The sequence below is a fragment of the Pseudopipra pipra genome, chromosome 9 (assembly GCF_036250125.1).
Source record: "Pseudopipra pipra isolate bDixPip1 chromosome 9, bDixPip1.hap1, whole genome shotgun sequence".
Taxonomy (NCBI): domain Eukaryota; kingdom Metazoa; phylum Chordata; class Aves; order Passeriformes; family Pipridae; genus Pseudopipra; species Pseudopipra pipra.
The window spans coordinates 27,480,517-27,496,985 of record NC_087557.1 but is presented as its reverse complement, the minus strand read 5'-3'; the positions used below and the strand labels follow the sequence as shown (position 1 = coordinate 27,496,985).

Below are 16,469 nucleotides of genomic sequence, written 5' to 3'. Positions count from 1 at the left end.
CGCCCGGGACTGCCCCGCTCCCCGCACGCCGCCAGCTCCGCGCAGCGCCCGCCGCCCGCCGCACCGTGAGTACCGGCCACCGCGCCCGCCCGGCCACACGCAAACTTTGCAGGGCAAGTTTCAACCCCCCCCTCCCTCCCTCCCTCCTACCTCCACCCCAGCCCCCCGCGCCCTTTCCCCCTTCCCCCTTCTCCCTCCCCAGCGCCGGGGAAGCCGGGCGGCTCGGCAGCGGCGGGGGAGCCGCGCCGGCCGCGGGGAGGGCCGGGTGGGTGGGGATCGGCATGGTAATGCCGAGGGGAAAGGCAGATAAAAGCGGGGCCCCCCCGCACCCTCGGCGAGCCCCGAGCTGCCCGGATCCTCCCCCCCGGTGGCTTTCCGAGGGGGACCGGTAGCCACCAGGGGGATCAGGTGCCGGGGACCGCCGCGGCAGCCCGGCTGGGGACGGCGCACGGCGAGGGGGGGGCCCGGCCGGACCCGGAGACGGGCACAGATCCCTCGCTCCCAAATAGATATAAATTTTTTAACTCTTTTATTTTTTTTCCTTTTTTTTTTTCCCCTCGTTATTTTTCGGTGGGGCAAGCCGGGCAGTTATTTCCTCGCTTCCCTCCGCTGCTCCCGGAGCTCGCTCTCTCCACAGTCGCTCTGGGCAGCGACAATTTCATTTCCCAGCAGCTGCAAAACAAAAACTTTTTTCAAAGGAAATAAGCAGATCCACGCACCCACCCAGGGGTTTGTTGGTTTGGGAATTTTTTTTTTCTGTTTGTGGGGTTTTTTTTCCCTTTCAAATACACAAACTCAGGCTTTTATTTTGCAATAAAAGTATCTGGAAAAAAAAACCAAAAACAACCACCACCAAAAATCAAAACACCCGCCAGGGTTTCTGTGCGCTCAAGCAACACTGCCCAGCCAGTAATTTTATTTACTTCGAAGCTTTCATTTTTGCGATCGTACAGTCCCCGGGTGAACTTTGGTTTTAAGCCGTCCCCAAAATGCGCGATCCCCGCTCGAAGACCGGTATATTTTTTTAGCAGCTCGTTGTTAAGTCGCACTTAGATTAATTTTGGACGCGGCTGAAGTTTGTCCAACATCCTCGCCCCTCCTCGGGTCCTTCATGCCTAAAAGATTGTCGCCCTTGCCCCCGGCTGCTTCCAGGTAGGAACCAAGAGCCTGGATCTCACATGCGGTGTTGTTCTGGTTTTATTATTGCAGATAAAACAAAGGTAGAGAGGCGGTTTAAATTGGCAGCGTTATTCAACGAATGAGCTAAAATTACTCCACATGTGAATGGCGTAGCTTGGAAAGCCAGAAGAGGTGAAAGGAATTATCCCTGTTTTCGCTTTAGGTTCTTTAGAAAACTTTCTGGATCATCCAGCGATGCGATCGAGAAATTGCAGGATTTTCTTTCTTTTAACCAGCAACCCCAGCTCTAGACCAGGGAAGTCTGTAAATAGGTTGGAAGCATGGAAAATAATTCTTCACCTTCAGATCTAAATACATAAAAACCATCTGGTTGACCACAATGAAATCATTAGGAACTGTCTACTTAAAGAGTTGTATTGAATGCTTATCCTTCCACACAGGAAATGTGTATGGTAAGTGATTGTTGCAATAAATCCAAACAACTCCGGGCATCTTCGCGTTTGATGATCTTTGTAACTCGGGGCTTAAAGAGGAAGAAAAAGTGGTGGGGGTGGAAAGGCGACTTAACGGGCTGTAGGGACCGGGCTGGCGGTGCCCCCCTCCCGCTGCCCTCCCCGGGATTGAATAATTCCCGAAGCGGCTGGAGAGGAGCGGCCCCGGCTGCGTCCCGATCGCCGCTTCCCGACGGGGCCGGGCGGGACTGAGCCGGGCCGGGTCGGACCGGGCCGTGCCCGGAGCCGCGGCCCAACAAACACCTGTTTAATGCGCCGGCGGGGAGCGGGAAGTGGCGGGGCTTGGCGGCGTCGGTAGGCTCCATCCCGGGGCTCACCCCCGACGGATTTTATATTGTTTGGGTTTACTGAACAATCCCCTCGGGCAGGGGAGAAAAGCCGGCAGCGGGAGGGAGAGGGGGCGGCAGGCGGGTGCCGGCCCGGTCGGGGCGGGCGCTGCCGGAGGGGCCGGTGCCCGGGGCCGGTGCCCGGGGCCGGTGCCCGGGGCCGGTGCCCGGGGCCGGGGCGCGCCCGCCGCCCGCGCTGCCCGCCCGAGCGGGGCTTCCCCCGGGGCGACGCCGCCGGCGATTTTCGTTCGCGTTTCGCCAAGTCGGGAGCGGGGCCGAGGATGCGGGCCGGGGGCGAAGCGGCAGCGAACCCCTCGGTAGGCTGTGGGTTGGGTTTTTTTTTTTTTCCTTCTTTCTCTCTTTTTTTTCCTCTCTTCCCGAACCCCCGGCGCTTCCTCTCTCCGGCAGCCGCCGCCGCGGGAGCGCCCTCCCGGCCCCTGTTTTTATTTTTTTTTTTAAATTGGGGGGTTTTAATTTTTTTTTTTTTTTTTTTTGAAGAAGTTTACAGCCAAACAGGAGCGGGGGCGCAGTCCGGGGACCGGGGCCGCTCCGCCCGGCCCCGCCGCCGCCTCCTCCGATCCCCGCTCTCCTAATTTTTTTCCTTTTCCCATTAAACCGGTTTCCACAGCAGCTGTCCGGGTGTGCGGCTGCAGTTGGCATATTTCACGCGTTGGAAAAAAAAAAAATTAACTGTTTTTCCTTTGTATCTTAATCCAGTGATGAGAGCTCTCCTTTGTTGGCTTTCGAGCTTGCATTTGTTTTATTTATTATAAGGAAATCCAGTTTGGTTCAAATATATAATCCATTTGAGCACCTAAATCCCCAAACAGCTGGCATTATTTTGTTTTATAATCTTTGGCTTTTCTGCGCAGAGCATATTTCTGAATTCCTACTTGACATTTATGGGGGAAAACTTTTTAATGTAAATGGATATTGTGATTTTTTTTTTTCTGGGCATTTCCTAATTTACATGCATCACCAATTTTCCTGGATTTCCTAATGTTTTAATCTTTTTTCCTCCCCTGTATCCTGCTAATTAATTTTTTCCCCAAGAAAACTTTTTTCTGGAGGGAGAAAGACATTAATTTGCCCCATTATTTTAATCTCTGGCATTTGGAAATGGTTGAGAGACCACAAAAATGCAACCTGTTGTAGAAGCCAGAGTGGTGTGTTTTATTTATTTTAATCGATAGCAGAGAGGTGATTTAGTAATAGGAACTCCGAGTAACATTTTAGTAGAAGATTTGCAGATCTCGTGGCTGTGTATGGGGTGTGCATGTGCTTGCATATGAGCGCGTTTCTTTGCAGGCTGATTAGCAAGTGGGGTTTACGCTTCTAACCAGCAGTCACTGCTGTTTTCTCCTCTTGCTGGGTGTTTGTGGTGCCTGCTAAATCCAGTTCTGTCATGGCTTCTCCTACTTTTATCAGACTTCCCTCTTAACTTATGCAGCACAGTGCTACAACCTCTGTAAGCAGAGGAATCAAAACTGAGCCAGAGAGGACTGATTACAACTTGTTCCTTGGTGAGAGATTTTTTTTGTGGTTCAGAGCTAAAGGCTCTTGATTCAATTTGCCTTGGTTGTGGCACGTTTAGCCTTGTTATTAGTAACATACATGATTACACATCTCGTACATCTTAAACAGGGTGGCTCTGAAAACCAATTACTATGCATATAGGTAGCCATGAAAAAAAAAAATCAGAGTTAGTTTTCAGTGTGTCTGTCTAACCTTCATACTTGGTAGACAGTTTATGTAGCTTCCTAGATTGATCTCCACCCCTCCTCCCTCTACTCCTTGTTTAGTTAATTCAACAAAGACTTTTTGCAATCTGTTTGGAGTTTGTCTGATGCCGTGGAAAAGTAGCTGCTGATTTATTTGGTTGCTTTTCGATTTCTGTCTCTAGCCCGTCTTTTCTCCTCCTTTCAGCGGGGATGTCAGCTGTTATTACTTCCTATTGATCCCTTTGCAAAGTGAGAAGTGAACTAAAATTAATGTCAATTCCACTGCTCGGATCAATAGCTGGAGTTATTTTAATCTGGATTTGCGCGAGGTGCTAAATTAAAAAAAATCAGCATAGAGGCAGAAAAGTAGCAGCTCCTCACTCCACCTGTGCCCACTGCCTTCCCAGCACCCAAATGTTCCCTCCAGCTGATTACCCTGCAATCCATATTTTTTTAATTAAGAAGGTCAGTTAGTTTTCTTATTTTTGGGTTCTGTATTTAAACCTATGACATTTTGACATTGGGAGTGTATTAACGATAGATTTTCATAATGACTGGTCCGCCGCAGCCTAATCTGTCCGTGTTGCTGGGGGGCGGGGAGGTGTTGGGCGAGCAAGGAGCAAGAGAGAACGAAAAAGGAAGTGGGAGCTGAAAAAAAATTAAATTTGGCTGGCTGAGATATTGTAATGTGTTGATTTATTCCTGGCGTAATGAAGTTTGCAAACGAATAAACAGCCACAGTGATTCACAGTATCCTACAGGAGTGTCAAGTGTTGCGGCCAGATTACTAATTTATGAAATACATTTAACGTAATGGGGTGAAAGCACAAGTAAAAATAGAAAAGCAGGCAGAGGTGGTTGCTTTTTTTTTTTTCCCTGGAAATCCACGTTTTTCCGTGATTGCTCAGTTTCACTTCCATGTTAATGATTGTTTATTTCTGAGGACAGTGGCTTATTTGTATGCATTTCTTTAGATGTATAATTATGTGTGTGTGTATATATATATTTACATGGTTACACGAGCCCCCAGCCTGTGGCTGCAGTTTCCTGACCTCCAGGTTTTGATCAGCCTCGTGTGAAGCAGCAGAGCAAGTGTACCCAGGACTGCAGTGCTGACCAGGATGCCCTTGGCACCCCTCACTCTTCCTCTCCCCCTCGCTCTCTGTGGCAAGAACTCAATGAGAAAGTTATTTAAAATTTGGAAGAGAGCAGATCCGTTAATGCGAGATACATAATCTGATAATTTAGCAATGATGTCTGTAAGGATGGGTGCCAAATGAGGAAGCAGAGAGATGATGTCCACTCATCTTCACAATTCATAACAGTCAGTGGAGCGGCTGGGTACAGGATGGGAGAGAGGAAATGCTATCACTGAACTGCATTAAAGCCCCAGACTGGATTTCATACACTTTGTTAACCTAGGCTCCCTCATTCATGGAGTACAAAAGGCACTCCATTAGGGAGACACTCTTTCACTAAGTTTTATTTGAGATGTTTGACCCTCTGGATTTAAGAGGCACAATTTGTAACAGCTTTTTATTATTATATGATTTTTCTGGCCCTTTGAGCTCCAGCGGCTAGTATATTGTTTCAAAGTTATAGTCCTTGTATTTTAAGCTGGGTTGTGGGGCCTGAATGGCAGGCGGCGGAAGCTTAAAAGAAAAGACACGAGATTGATTGGGGGAGAAAATAACAACACAAAAAGCCACTGCGAACTGGGGGAGATACAGAAAGGAACATTTTCCCTTCTTTCACCCTGGGAGGGGGCTGTGGCTGGGTGGGTGGCTGCCACCAACCTGGGAGGCTCAGCAAGATGCAAGGCAGAAATTTTGTTAACATTTTCCTCTAAATGTTAATGGCACATCCAGGGCAGTTTACAAATCTACTTAAGAGTGAGTGCATTAGGAACTAAAATTACTGATCCATCCTCTCTTGTCCCCGACCCGAAAGGCAGACACTTGCAGAGATCAGATGGCAGAAGCACCCATTATGATTTTAAATATTGCCAGAGACGCCAGGCATTTTACTGGGGAAGTCTCTTCTCCTTTGGCTGCCAGGGACCGCGTGTGCACGCGTGTGTGTTTGGGTATTACACACACGCACCAAGGCACGGTCACATTCCTACATTCCAATGATGTGTGTACATATATATATGATGGTATTGGGTACTGTGTGTGTGAGTACTTACCTACCCATGTGTACTGTGAGAGAGAGAAAAAGTACATGTCTGTTATATAAGTCTCAGGCATCGTGTACAGTGTAGACATGTATGCTGGCTGATTTGGGTTAACTACGTACAAAGGATATTTTTATGTTGGTTACACCCCCTCCCCAAGCAAATAGTGGTGTGTGTATGTGGGGGCTTTCTTAAGTTTATTGCGGTTATATGTACGTGCCACTTGCCATATAAAATTCCAATTATAATTTGGAGTTACTATGTTAATTTTATACTGAACCTTTTTTATTAGTGCATTATTAAATCTGCATGTTATTATGTTTGGTTTGCCTTTCATTCATCTGCACTGGATGATACCCTTTAACCTGGAGGGCCAGGGCTGATTCCACCAGTGTGTGAAGTTGTCTATTGATTTTCTTGAATGAGAACAGTGGCGCGTCTCCGGCCGGTGGCTCGTAACACATGTGGCCACCCTGCTGCTGGAGCATCCCAGAGAGATGAGTGCAGTAACCTAACCGGCTGTATTTTCTTTCCCTTTCTGTTTCCTTGCAGTGTTCGAAGGGTGACAATGCTCCAGTAGTTTTCCCCGCTCCGTTCCCAGGCATCGCTTTGCTTTCCTTCGGGGGAAGATCGTTCTGCTCGTGATCCTGCTGAGGAAAGAGACTCCGATGGACTTACACCGGGCAGCGTTCAAGATGGAGAACTCACCCTATCTCCCCAACCCGCTGGCCTCCCCAGCACTGATGGTTCTCGCCTCCACCGCTGAAGCCAGCCGCGACGCTTCCATCCCCTGCCAGCAGCCGAGGCCTTTTGGAGTCCCCGTGTCAGCAGATAAGGACGTGCATATTCCCTTTACCAATGGCTCATATACTTTTGCCTCCATGTACCACCGTCAAGGCGGGGTGCCGGGAGCGTTTGCGAACCGTGACTTTCCTCCGTCCTTGCTTCACCTCCACCCCCAGTTTGCACCCCCCAACCTGGACTGCACCCCGATCAGTATGTTGAACCACAGCGGCGTCGGGGCTTTCCGCCCCTTTGCATCCACTGAAGACCGGGAGAGCTACCAGTCAGCCTTTACGCCAGCCAAGCGCCTCAAGAACTGCCACGACACTGACTCACCCCATCTGCGCTTCTCGGACACTGATGGGAAGGAGTACGAGTTTGGCACACAGCTCCCTTCCAGCTCCCCCGGCTCCCTCAAAGTTGATGATACGGGGAAGAAGATCTTTGCAGTTTCTGGCCTCATTTCTGACCGTGAGACTTCATCCAGTCCCGAAGACCGAAGTGACAGATGTAAGTACCTCTGTTGACTTGTTGGTGGTTCTTTAATTGTGCCTCGCTGAGATACTCAACAAGTGATTGTCCCACAGTGCTGTGATACTTGCTGGAGGTGGAGGCAAAGCAGCCTTTCCTGCCTGCCAAGCTCAGCCATGCAATATTGCCTTGTTCTTCTAAAAGGGTTGACAGATTTTAGGGTGAGGTGCTCGTGAAGGAAACTTGCCTTCCAGCACATGTTGGAGAGGTGATATTGACCCTGCAGAAATCTCTCCATGCCCCAGTGCGAGGCTATAGGTGCTGGTACATGTATGTGTATAAACAGAGATGCAGCTGGAGTGCATAGCCAGAAACTTTCCCAAAGCTTGCAGCAAGTACGTGCCCCCTGCTTCTCCAGGTGTTTCTTTCTGACCTTTTCTTCATGCACACCATTCTTGTATGATTCACCATCGGGATTTGTGCCTCCGGTTAGGACAAAAATACCTTTTCCTCTGGTTAACTTAACAATATTTCTGGCCACTGAGCTCCCTCTTTAAGGCATAAATACAAATTGTTCCTACAATTCAATAAGCTGTTGCATCATGTGCTTTCTCTGAGTGTTTCCCCCATTTGGTGCCCGTTGAAAGGTGATGTGCCGTTTTGCAGGCCGGTGATCGGACTGAAGGAACCCAGTCCACTTGTTCACGACTGTAACTCCATGCTCTCCCATCACCTTGTCTCTTGTGGTGTTGCCTACACAGAGAGGCAGAGCTGTCCTTCGTGAAGGGCAGGCTTCCAGGTTTGCAGAGCTGGGAGGTGACCCATGATGGGGAGTGGTCTGGGGGCAGCAGAGCGTGGTACCCCAAGGAAGAGCACTGAGTTATGATTAGAGTTTTCCTGTAAACCCAGAGATGTAGATCAAGGAGTGAGTGGTTTGCTTTTCACATGGGCTCCTTTGTTCTGCTAAGTTTTCTTCTTAGAAAACCATTTTAATATTGTCGTTGTTATTATTATTACTTTTCTTTTAAAACCAAAACCTGCTGCACCATTCCTTCCTCTCCCTTTCAGACGTGATTTTTCTTCTCCCCTTTATGATACCGAGGAGAGTAATAGAGACATTGTGGCTCTCTCTCCCCTGTCGGCGCTGCTTCCTCAGGCTGTCTCCTTGAATTAGGCACTGTGCTAACTTACCGGCGCTAAAAGGCATCTGCCTAAACCCAGCGTACCTTTTCAATAAAAGTCATCATAAAATCAACCTGCCTTGTAAATCCATCGCTCTTTGGTTTTGAAATACGCTGCAAGTGTGTCTTTTATGCCGGCATTTGCGAGGGTAGGACGATTCCCACTGAAGGCAGGAGCTGTGTATTTCTTGCAGTACCAATGTGATCTCTTATCTCTCTCCCCCCTCTCCTTCTGATCCACCCCCGACCGTGCTACTTTTTTGTGCTGTAAGCTCCTTTCATTGTTCAGCATCTCCTCTCCCTCCTTTTGGGTCCGTGGGGGAAGTGGCTGTAGGTGGGAGCGCATGTGGATGTGGATGTGTGTTAAGCTGGTAATGTAATTATCCACGGGGGAGGCAGGTGAGATGGCAAGGCTTAGAGACATCTTTGTTGATGCTCTTTCCCTTATCAATATAACCTGGCTGTGAAAATGAAGCTTGCTTGAAAGAGTACTCTGGGAGATAGCGGCAGAGGAGTGGGTCCGCTACCTAAATGAATTTAGAGCACATCAGCTGCTATGGATCTTGGTGGCAAAATCCTGTCAGATACCCCATTTAAAGAAGTAAATCTGTTAAATGAATTAGACCGCATGGAGCGCAGCTGTGGACAGACAGAAGGGTCCACATCCACCGCCGTGCCTCGCCTTTGCCAACAGCGTGTGCCGAACGTGGGTCCGCTCCTTCCTGGGAGCAGACGGGGCTTTGCTCGGGCGCGTGCGAGAGGCAGCCAGGGTGACACCGGCTCCCTGTGCCTCTGCCAGTGCCGTGGCAGGGGACCTGCGAGGGAAAGGAAGCAGGATAAAAACTTTGCAGGCAGCTTGGAAAACTTGGGCAGAAGTGGGAGGTGTTTTGTCGTATTGTTCATGTTACCCATGTTGCTAAATTTCTTGAAGATGCTTTGCTGCGCGGTAGAGCTGAGCAGATGCAACATCCCTGCTGTTTCATCGACATTAAAATTCTTCTGTAACTACCAGGATGGTGTACACTAAATATGTCTGTTGGCTCTGTATCATATTCCTATCACATGTAGATACTGCACCATGGAAACTTTGCTCCATTTAGACAGCGAGTTTATTTGGTGTGTGCATACACACGTATGGGTGTGTTTCCTGGTGGCCAAAAGAGCAAGTGGTAGAGCTTTTTAGGGGATCCTATTAGTCTTTGATGTTGACCATCAGAAAAGGAAAACTTCCACAGTGAGGGACTCAAAAGATCGCAGTTAGCAGATATAATGGTGATCCTGTTTTGCATTAACATTTGCATTTATATTTTTGGAGTTTCTATATAAGTGTGTACTTGGGGGGATTTGTTGTCTCTGAGAAGTTTGGTGAATTCCTTGCGTAATTGTTATATATAAGCCTTTGTAAAAGCTACCTACTTTTGCTCCTGATGGAGAATCTGTTGCAGGTAGGTGGCTGTAGCTTCAAGGTAAGAATGTAATTAGGCTTTTCTACAACTGCGAGCAAAAATTGCAAAATTTTCTTAGATCAGCAACACCTTCCCATGTCTAATGGGTGCATTTCAGATTCGCAGAGCTCATCTGTTTCGTTGTATTTTTCAGATTGCTGAAAGGGGTTGTGTTACATGGGAGCTGAATTGCTATGATTGCTCTGCGTGGTCTTCTGCTCCACTGCGCAGAAGCCTTTTCTTAATAGCTCATTAAAATATTTGTTTTACCCCGTAGCTTAAATGGTAATTTTCTAAGAAACTTCCATTAAAACAAGATGATTCAATCACTGAGTTTTAATTTTCCTGAAAAACAGGTTTATGCTTGAAATACTTTGCAACAAAACAAGGTTCAAAGTCAGGCATTTACACCACAAGGAGTGTTCGGAAGGTGCTTATTTAGTCCTCTGCAACATGGGAAGAAAGTCTTGGCCTGTTTTCACCAGTGGAGGAAATGTGAGGAATTCAGTAAAATTTTTTGGGATACGTGCTGGTATATTCCAGATGAACACCTGGCCCTGTAAGATGTGTGTTTGTGCAGTAGAGATCGCTCAGCCTGTTGGGTGAACCTTTCCTTACTTTTAAAGCAGGGTGTTGCTTAGGCCCATACCCCACATCCCCCAAAGGGACAGTATCTCCTCTGGCGTGCATTTGGGTGGGGTTGTGCTCTCTGTTAAGCAGCAAATTGGGCTGGGATGTCTGTATTTGGATAAGTTGTCTCTTGCTGTAAAATGCAACACATAAAATTCAGGACATCCAGAGTGATGGAGTGTACAGGGGGCACATAGAAAAGTGGAGCCTTTCCAGGGAGATGCAGACATACCGTGTACTGGATGGGCCCATTCCCTTAGGTGCTTACTGAGAGAAATAATGCCATTTGTTAGAGTTTAGGAGCTTCTTGTAAAGCATGTGTTAAAGACACTGGAAGACATATTTTATGGGTTTCCTTTAATAAGCGTACAATAATTGAGATTCCTAGAAAGAGTGGAAATAAATGGCATGTTCCTTTCTGCAAAAGAGATCTATAGCCCTATTTTAAAACCAGGAAAAAAAAATAAAGATTCCTGGTTTTGTTCTTTACTTCCAATAAAATTTGTCCTAGTGCCTTTCTATATCAAGTCACTGTGGCATTGCTTTCCCACAAAGTGACACGCAGAGGTCCATGCTGAAGCTGGAACCTCCTGGCAGATAACTGGACCTTGTCAGAGCAGACACTCTGCCTTCCCTGCGGGGCTGCCCATGCCCCCAGCCTCCTTGGGATCACAGAAGATGCTTTCCCATTGCTGTCTGCTGCTTGGTCTCCGTCACGTGTTGTCTGTGACTTCTTGTGGAGCGCAGGCCAACGTGTGAAGGTGATCCTCTACGTCCTGGACATTGATTCAGTTTCCAGGCTCTGGCCAGAGCCTGGCTCTCCATGTCTCAGTTTCCCTGCTCGTGCTGGTGGCTCTTACCCAGCTCCTTGTGTGCCCTGAGGATGAGTGATTGAGCTGGGAACAGGTCGGGATCCCTTGGGATCATCCCTGGGGTGTTCTGGGTATAGTGGGGGTGGATCTATTAGCAGTCTTTTGCTTATTATTATTTTTGATAATCATATTTAACCTCGGTTATCTGGACACAGTTTGTGCTGCAATTGGTTTCTTTTATGCATGAGAAGTTGTGTGCCATATTAGTGAGCTCTTTGTTCCACTTTGGGGTTTTAAAGAACATCACTAGCATAGAGTTACTTTTCCTTTTGAAACAACTGGTTTGTTATTGATCAAATGTAAATTGCACTTCAGGTGATGGACATCAGGGCTATGATGACCACAGCTTGAATTCCTGAATAACATGGTGCTTTGGAAATCAGATCAACCCACCCGCTCAGACACGTGTGTGTTGGGATTCGTGTTTATGGGCTGCGACCTGTGTAGAGAGCTCAGTGTGTGTATGCACATGTGCTGGGGGAAGAAGGGTTTTTTTCCTTATATTTTATGGCAGAACAATGGCTTGGATGGGGAATGCACATGTGCACACATCCATCGCTCACAACTCTTCCCACTGGGATGCATCACTTCCAGGGCCGGTAAAATTTGGGGTCTAATGTGAAGTGATGCTTTGTTGCTAATAATGATCAGCCGTGACCATGGGAAATTGCAAGCTTAACTCTGCTTATGAAATAATGAAATAAATCGAGTGGAATGTTTCTTTCCGTTTTGCAGTGCCCTGCATGATGTAGGAGGAGTGAAGGAGCAACAGTGGATTTTCTGAAGGGGTGGGCAGGCAGATGGGGCAGTAGCAGAGATATCTGTGCCATCCATCCCTGTTGCACCACCAAAAACACGCTGTCCTCATGGAGTGAGCTGTGTTGCATGGAGGGAGGTCTTGGAGCATGCGGCAATCACCTCCTTTTCCTGCTTTTCTGGCAACAACCTTCCTGCTCCCTCTGCAAACTGTTGCCGAGACTCCTTTCCATGCTGTTCGGCTTAATTGTCTTGTCGGGATAAAGAAATGTTTGAACAGTTAAAGTGGGGAAGGGCTGGATGGGAGCAGCCCCTGCCGGCTGCGGGGCCATCTGGCCTGCCTTGGATCTGCCGGTCTCCAGTTTATATTTCTCTTTCTGTTATTTGGGGCTATCTGGCGCACTCGGAATACCTAATCACCATGGTGAGAGGAGGGATGGAGCTGCCTCCCCCGCCACCCCTCTGGCCTCCCCTTCCCATCAATTGTCATGCAGAGCCCGGCCGGGGCGCTGCTCCTCGCAGCCCTCATTTGCTGTCCTCGCCCGCTCTCGGCAGAAGGATGGCTTTTAATTGATCGTTTGAGGGGGAGGGCTGGGGCTGTTTTCTTCTCCAAAATGTTTCCCCGCGCAGCCGCTGCCATCCGGCCGGCCTTCGTGTGGTCTCAGCCATGCCAGCAATGCCTTGTGCCCTTTCTCTTCCTTTTTGGGCTCCCTGGGAGCCAGTGCTAGGGCTTATAACCACTGTCCTCGGAGTGCTGAGCAACACCGAAATGTCATATTTATCCATCTCCTACTGGAGAGATGGGCATGGACACAGTAAATATTTATCGCTCCTCTTTTGCCCCGTGTGTCTGGATGCTGGCAGGAGGGTATTTATTGTACAATTGCAGGGCAACCCCCCCACCTTGCTCGGTATTTCCCATCAAAACCACGGCCCCCAAACCGCTGGCCAAACCTTGCTTTTCGAGAAGGAATGAATCGCATTAAATCTTCAGCCCCATCGATCAGACTCGACTGCTGTCAGAGAATTGCGGCAGGAGAAGTGCAGGCAGACTTGGCGGCTGCCGTGCTGTGCTGGGGATCGGGAATCCTGACCTCGGGCATGGCTCGGAGTCACGGTTTCCCGATCCCTACCGGGGGAGCAGTGATACCTCCCTCACAGCGGAGTGTGCCGCTTTGATATCTTCTGACAGAAGACACTAGGCAAGGGCAAAGTATTAGTATTATTAATACAGTACAGTTAGTAGAATATTATGAACTATTATAAATCATTACTGCTAAACTGCAGTTATTAAAGGAAATGACCAAAGTGCACTTTGCGAGCCAGGATCTCTGACAGTTAAAACATTGTTTTATTATTTTACTTGCTAACTTGCAAAATTCAAGAGTTAGCAACAGTTTCCTGGTTGATTGGTAGCGATTGCGTAAGGAATTGGGAGAAGAGGGGGGAAGTGGGGGAACATTTCAGGAGGGAGAGAATGAATGAGCCTTAGTGCCTCTGTGATTTATTTTTCTTTCTTTGATATTTTGAAGGTCTTGGAGGAAAGAGACATACTCGGGCATGGGCCTAATCCTGGTCTGTAGGAGTGAAAATGTTCAAGACAATGAGGTCTTAATGTTTCTGGAATTCCCCAATGAAAAAAAATAGAAGTGAAGGTGTTTGTGAATCACTGCTGGTTGTTATTTGTTTGATATCATTTAGACAAGTCCCATTAAATGCTAGCAGCAGATTCATTTTTCCCTCTTTGTTTGCCTTCCAGGGAGCAGAAAACAGACATAATTATATTTTACGTGAGACTGTAAGATTTCCTCTCATCTCTTTTTTTTTTTTTTCTGGCTAATATCTGCAGCTATAAAATAAATTCCATTTGTGCATACATGGTGTTAGACTGAGGTAAATAACTGTCATCTAAAATCTGTCTAACCTTAATCTGCATCAGGAGCACTATAGAGAACTGTACCCATTTGTATAATATTAAGCTTTATTTTTATTATGGATTTCTAATGCAAATTCATAGTGGGAGCAAAGTTGTTTTCTTTTAATACCATATTCCAAGAAAAGCAGCCACTGAAAGCAAATTGTGACGATTTTTATCCCGTGGTTCATGTCACTGGTGGTCTTCTGTCATGTCAATGTGCTTGATAGCCTGTGAATGTTTCATCTCTCTTCTTCAGGATGGAATAGCAGATCTGGGGACTTCTGAGGACATTTTTCAGCTATGCAAAGCAATTAAAATTCTCCAGAAATTATGGATTTCTATTTGAGAAATTTAATGTAGGATTGGATTCCTATACAGTGTCCTCTGAAAAAGGGCATGTGCATTTTTTGTAGATCTACACACGTAAACTGTATTGTGTCTTTCTGCCCCTTCGTGCAACCTCGCTGTTTGCCTGCTTGGCTCTGCTGACCCGAGTATAGAAACTCACAGGTTACAGCCATTCGGGGCAAATTCATTGAATTCAGGGTTTTTTTTAGATTTTTAGTGCTGAATTATTTTCCTGTTACTGCTTGGACATCGGGTACTTGCTGGCCAGATTGGCGGCCCTTCTCTGGGACACAGCCCTCAAGTCTGTGGAAGCTCTGGCTGAAGAAGTACTGCTGGGTTTGGTGCTATCTGTGTCCATCTTCTTCTTCTTTGTCCTGTCCTTTAAAAACAGGGGTGGTGGTTGTGATGGCCTGGGAGTTCTTCTTAGCCATCACTTTCTCCTCTCCTTCGACCATTTGCTGGCGTCTTGAATTGCAGCAGTGCCCTGAGCAACAGAAGAGGAGGAGAAGCAATGTTGGGGAGGAGCGAGGCAAGGAGGGATTTATTGTCTTAAATGCAGATAACGTGGGAGGGAGACCTGGTGACAGTGAAACTGCTTGTGGAGTTCAGGTGTGGGACACTTCCGTCGTATTTTTCCTCACATGGGACATAGTTTCTAATCAGTGTTGTTTTAAAACCTTCCTTTTTTGCTAAGTTGAGGCTGATAACAGCTTTCTCACTGAATTGCAGAAGAACAAGAATGTGCTTTGTACTTTTTTTTTTTTTTTGGTGAATATTGGGCTGTTCTGCAGTGGAAAAAGAAAGGCACCCCATGTCTCTGTATACCCCTAAAAGGAAGAGCTGGAAACTGTGTCCTTGCCTTCCCCCAGCAGTACTGATTCTTAGGAGCTGTTTCTCACCAGAGTAACAACATAAAGTTTTTAATTTGGAAAGACCCAAGAGCTTTCACGTGTGAGCTTTTTGCTTGTGCAGTCCTGCGGCCTTACCTGGGCTTTCTAGATGTGCAGTGCCACAGCCCTGAGCAGGGCAAGGGTGTTCCTTGGGAGGCAGGTGAGTGCCTCGCAGTGCTTGTATGAAAACAAAACCAGAAAGCACTGGGGCGAAGGCTCCACGTGACAGCCTCCCCAGAAGCAATTGGTTTTCTAAACAGAGCAAAAAGTGAAACTCTGGGGACTGCCCCTGACAAACCCATTTCTTTCTATTGGGATTTTCGGTACTTTGATTTAAATTCAGGTGGTTTTAATTCAAAAGGACTCAACCTTTTAATCTGATTTTTGCGTTGTTTCCCTGCACTTTAGGAAACAACTTGCAAAGCCATTTAGAATGTGAAATTGTCTGTCCTGTAACATCCCTGGCTATAAGGAGACATAGGATAATCATCCCTCATTGCAGAGAGCCTGCTTTGGCAGTTTTGCTGGGATGGGGAAAGCCCTGGTACCAGATTGCAGCTCTGCCTTGTCTTCCAACCTGGCTTCCAATACGGAAGAATTCTTTTGGAGTTTTCTGTTCCAATCCTGTTTGGGGGGACGCTCCACAAAATTTCCTGCCAGAGGCCCTGCTGGAGCCTTGCGCTGTTCAGGAGGCAGTGTGAGGGTGTTTGTGAGTGAGAGAGAAGGAGGGTGGATGGGGGCTAATGGCACCCTGGGTGCTGCACCTCAGGCTGGGTGAGTGAAAGCCTTATCAGGGTGGCCTGGCCGTGCTGCAGCAGGGCCGCCCCGCACCCAGCCCAACCTTTGGCCCATGCAGGCTAGAGGGAACCTTGTCTCCTTGTTGCTGTTTGCAGTGTGGAGGATCTTGTGAGGCTCTGATGGCTGTGGATGGGTGGAAATCATGAGTGTTGGGCATCAGTGCAGGTCAGAGGTATCCAAGCGTTGCAGCACCGTCAGGGGGGTTGTAGAAGCTCTCTGCCCTCTCTTGTTTATTCTCCTCCTTGCAAACTAGCCTCACTTCACATTGCTGGTGCTATGGGTGAGAGATAACCCCCCAGCAAAGTCCTTAGCCAGGGTGACAGCTTTTACCTCCTAAGCACTTGTCTTCAGCCTCCCTGAGGAGGCAGTTTGACCACTGGCTTTTTTTATTTTACTGGGGAGATGAAGGAGCAATCAGTGACCTGGGTAACCCCGCACAGAGCACAAGCGGAGGAACTTAATGGTTACAATCAAGAAGTTGCCAGCCTGAGTGGATTCATAC

The 16,469-nt window shown here is 47.7% G+C and overlaps 1 protein-coding gene across 9 annotated transcripts in view; it reads left to right on the top strand.

The window, feature by feature from the left end:
• Positions 1-761: 761 nt before the first annotated feature.
• Positions 762-16,469, top strand: part of RNF220 (ring finger protein 220) — a 218,860-nt gene continuing 203,152 nt past the window's right edge. For 2 of the 9 annotated variants that reach the window (XM_064665409.1, XM_064665403.1), the window contains exons 1-2: positions 762-1,152; positions 6,428-7,168. In XM_064665409.1, coding sequence (XP_064521479.1) covers positions 6,544-7,168 — 625 coding nt within the window. In that variant the 5' untranslated portion in view covers positions 762-1,152; positions 6,428-6,543. The remainder of the gene's footprint in view (positions 1,153-6,427; positions 7,169-16,469) is intronic. The other 7 variants (XM_064665408.1, XM_064665404.1, XM_064665406.1 and 4 more) reach the window with 7 other exon arrangements.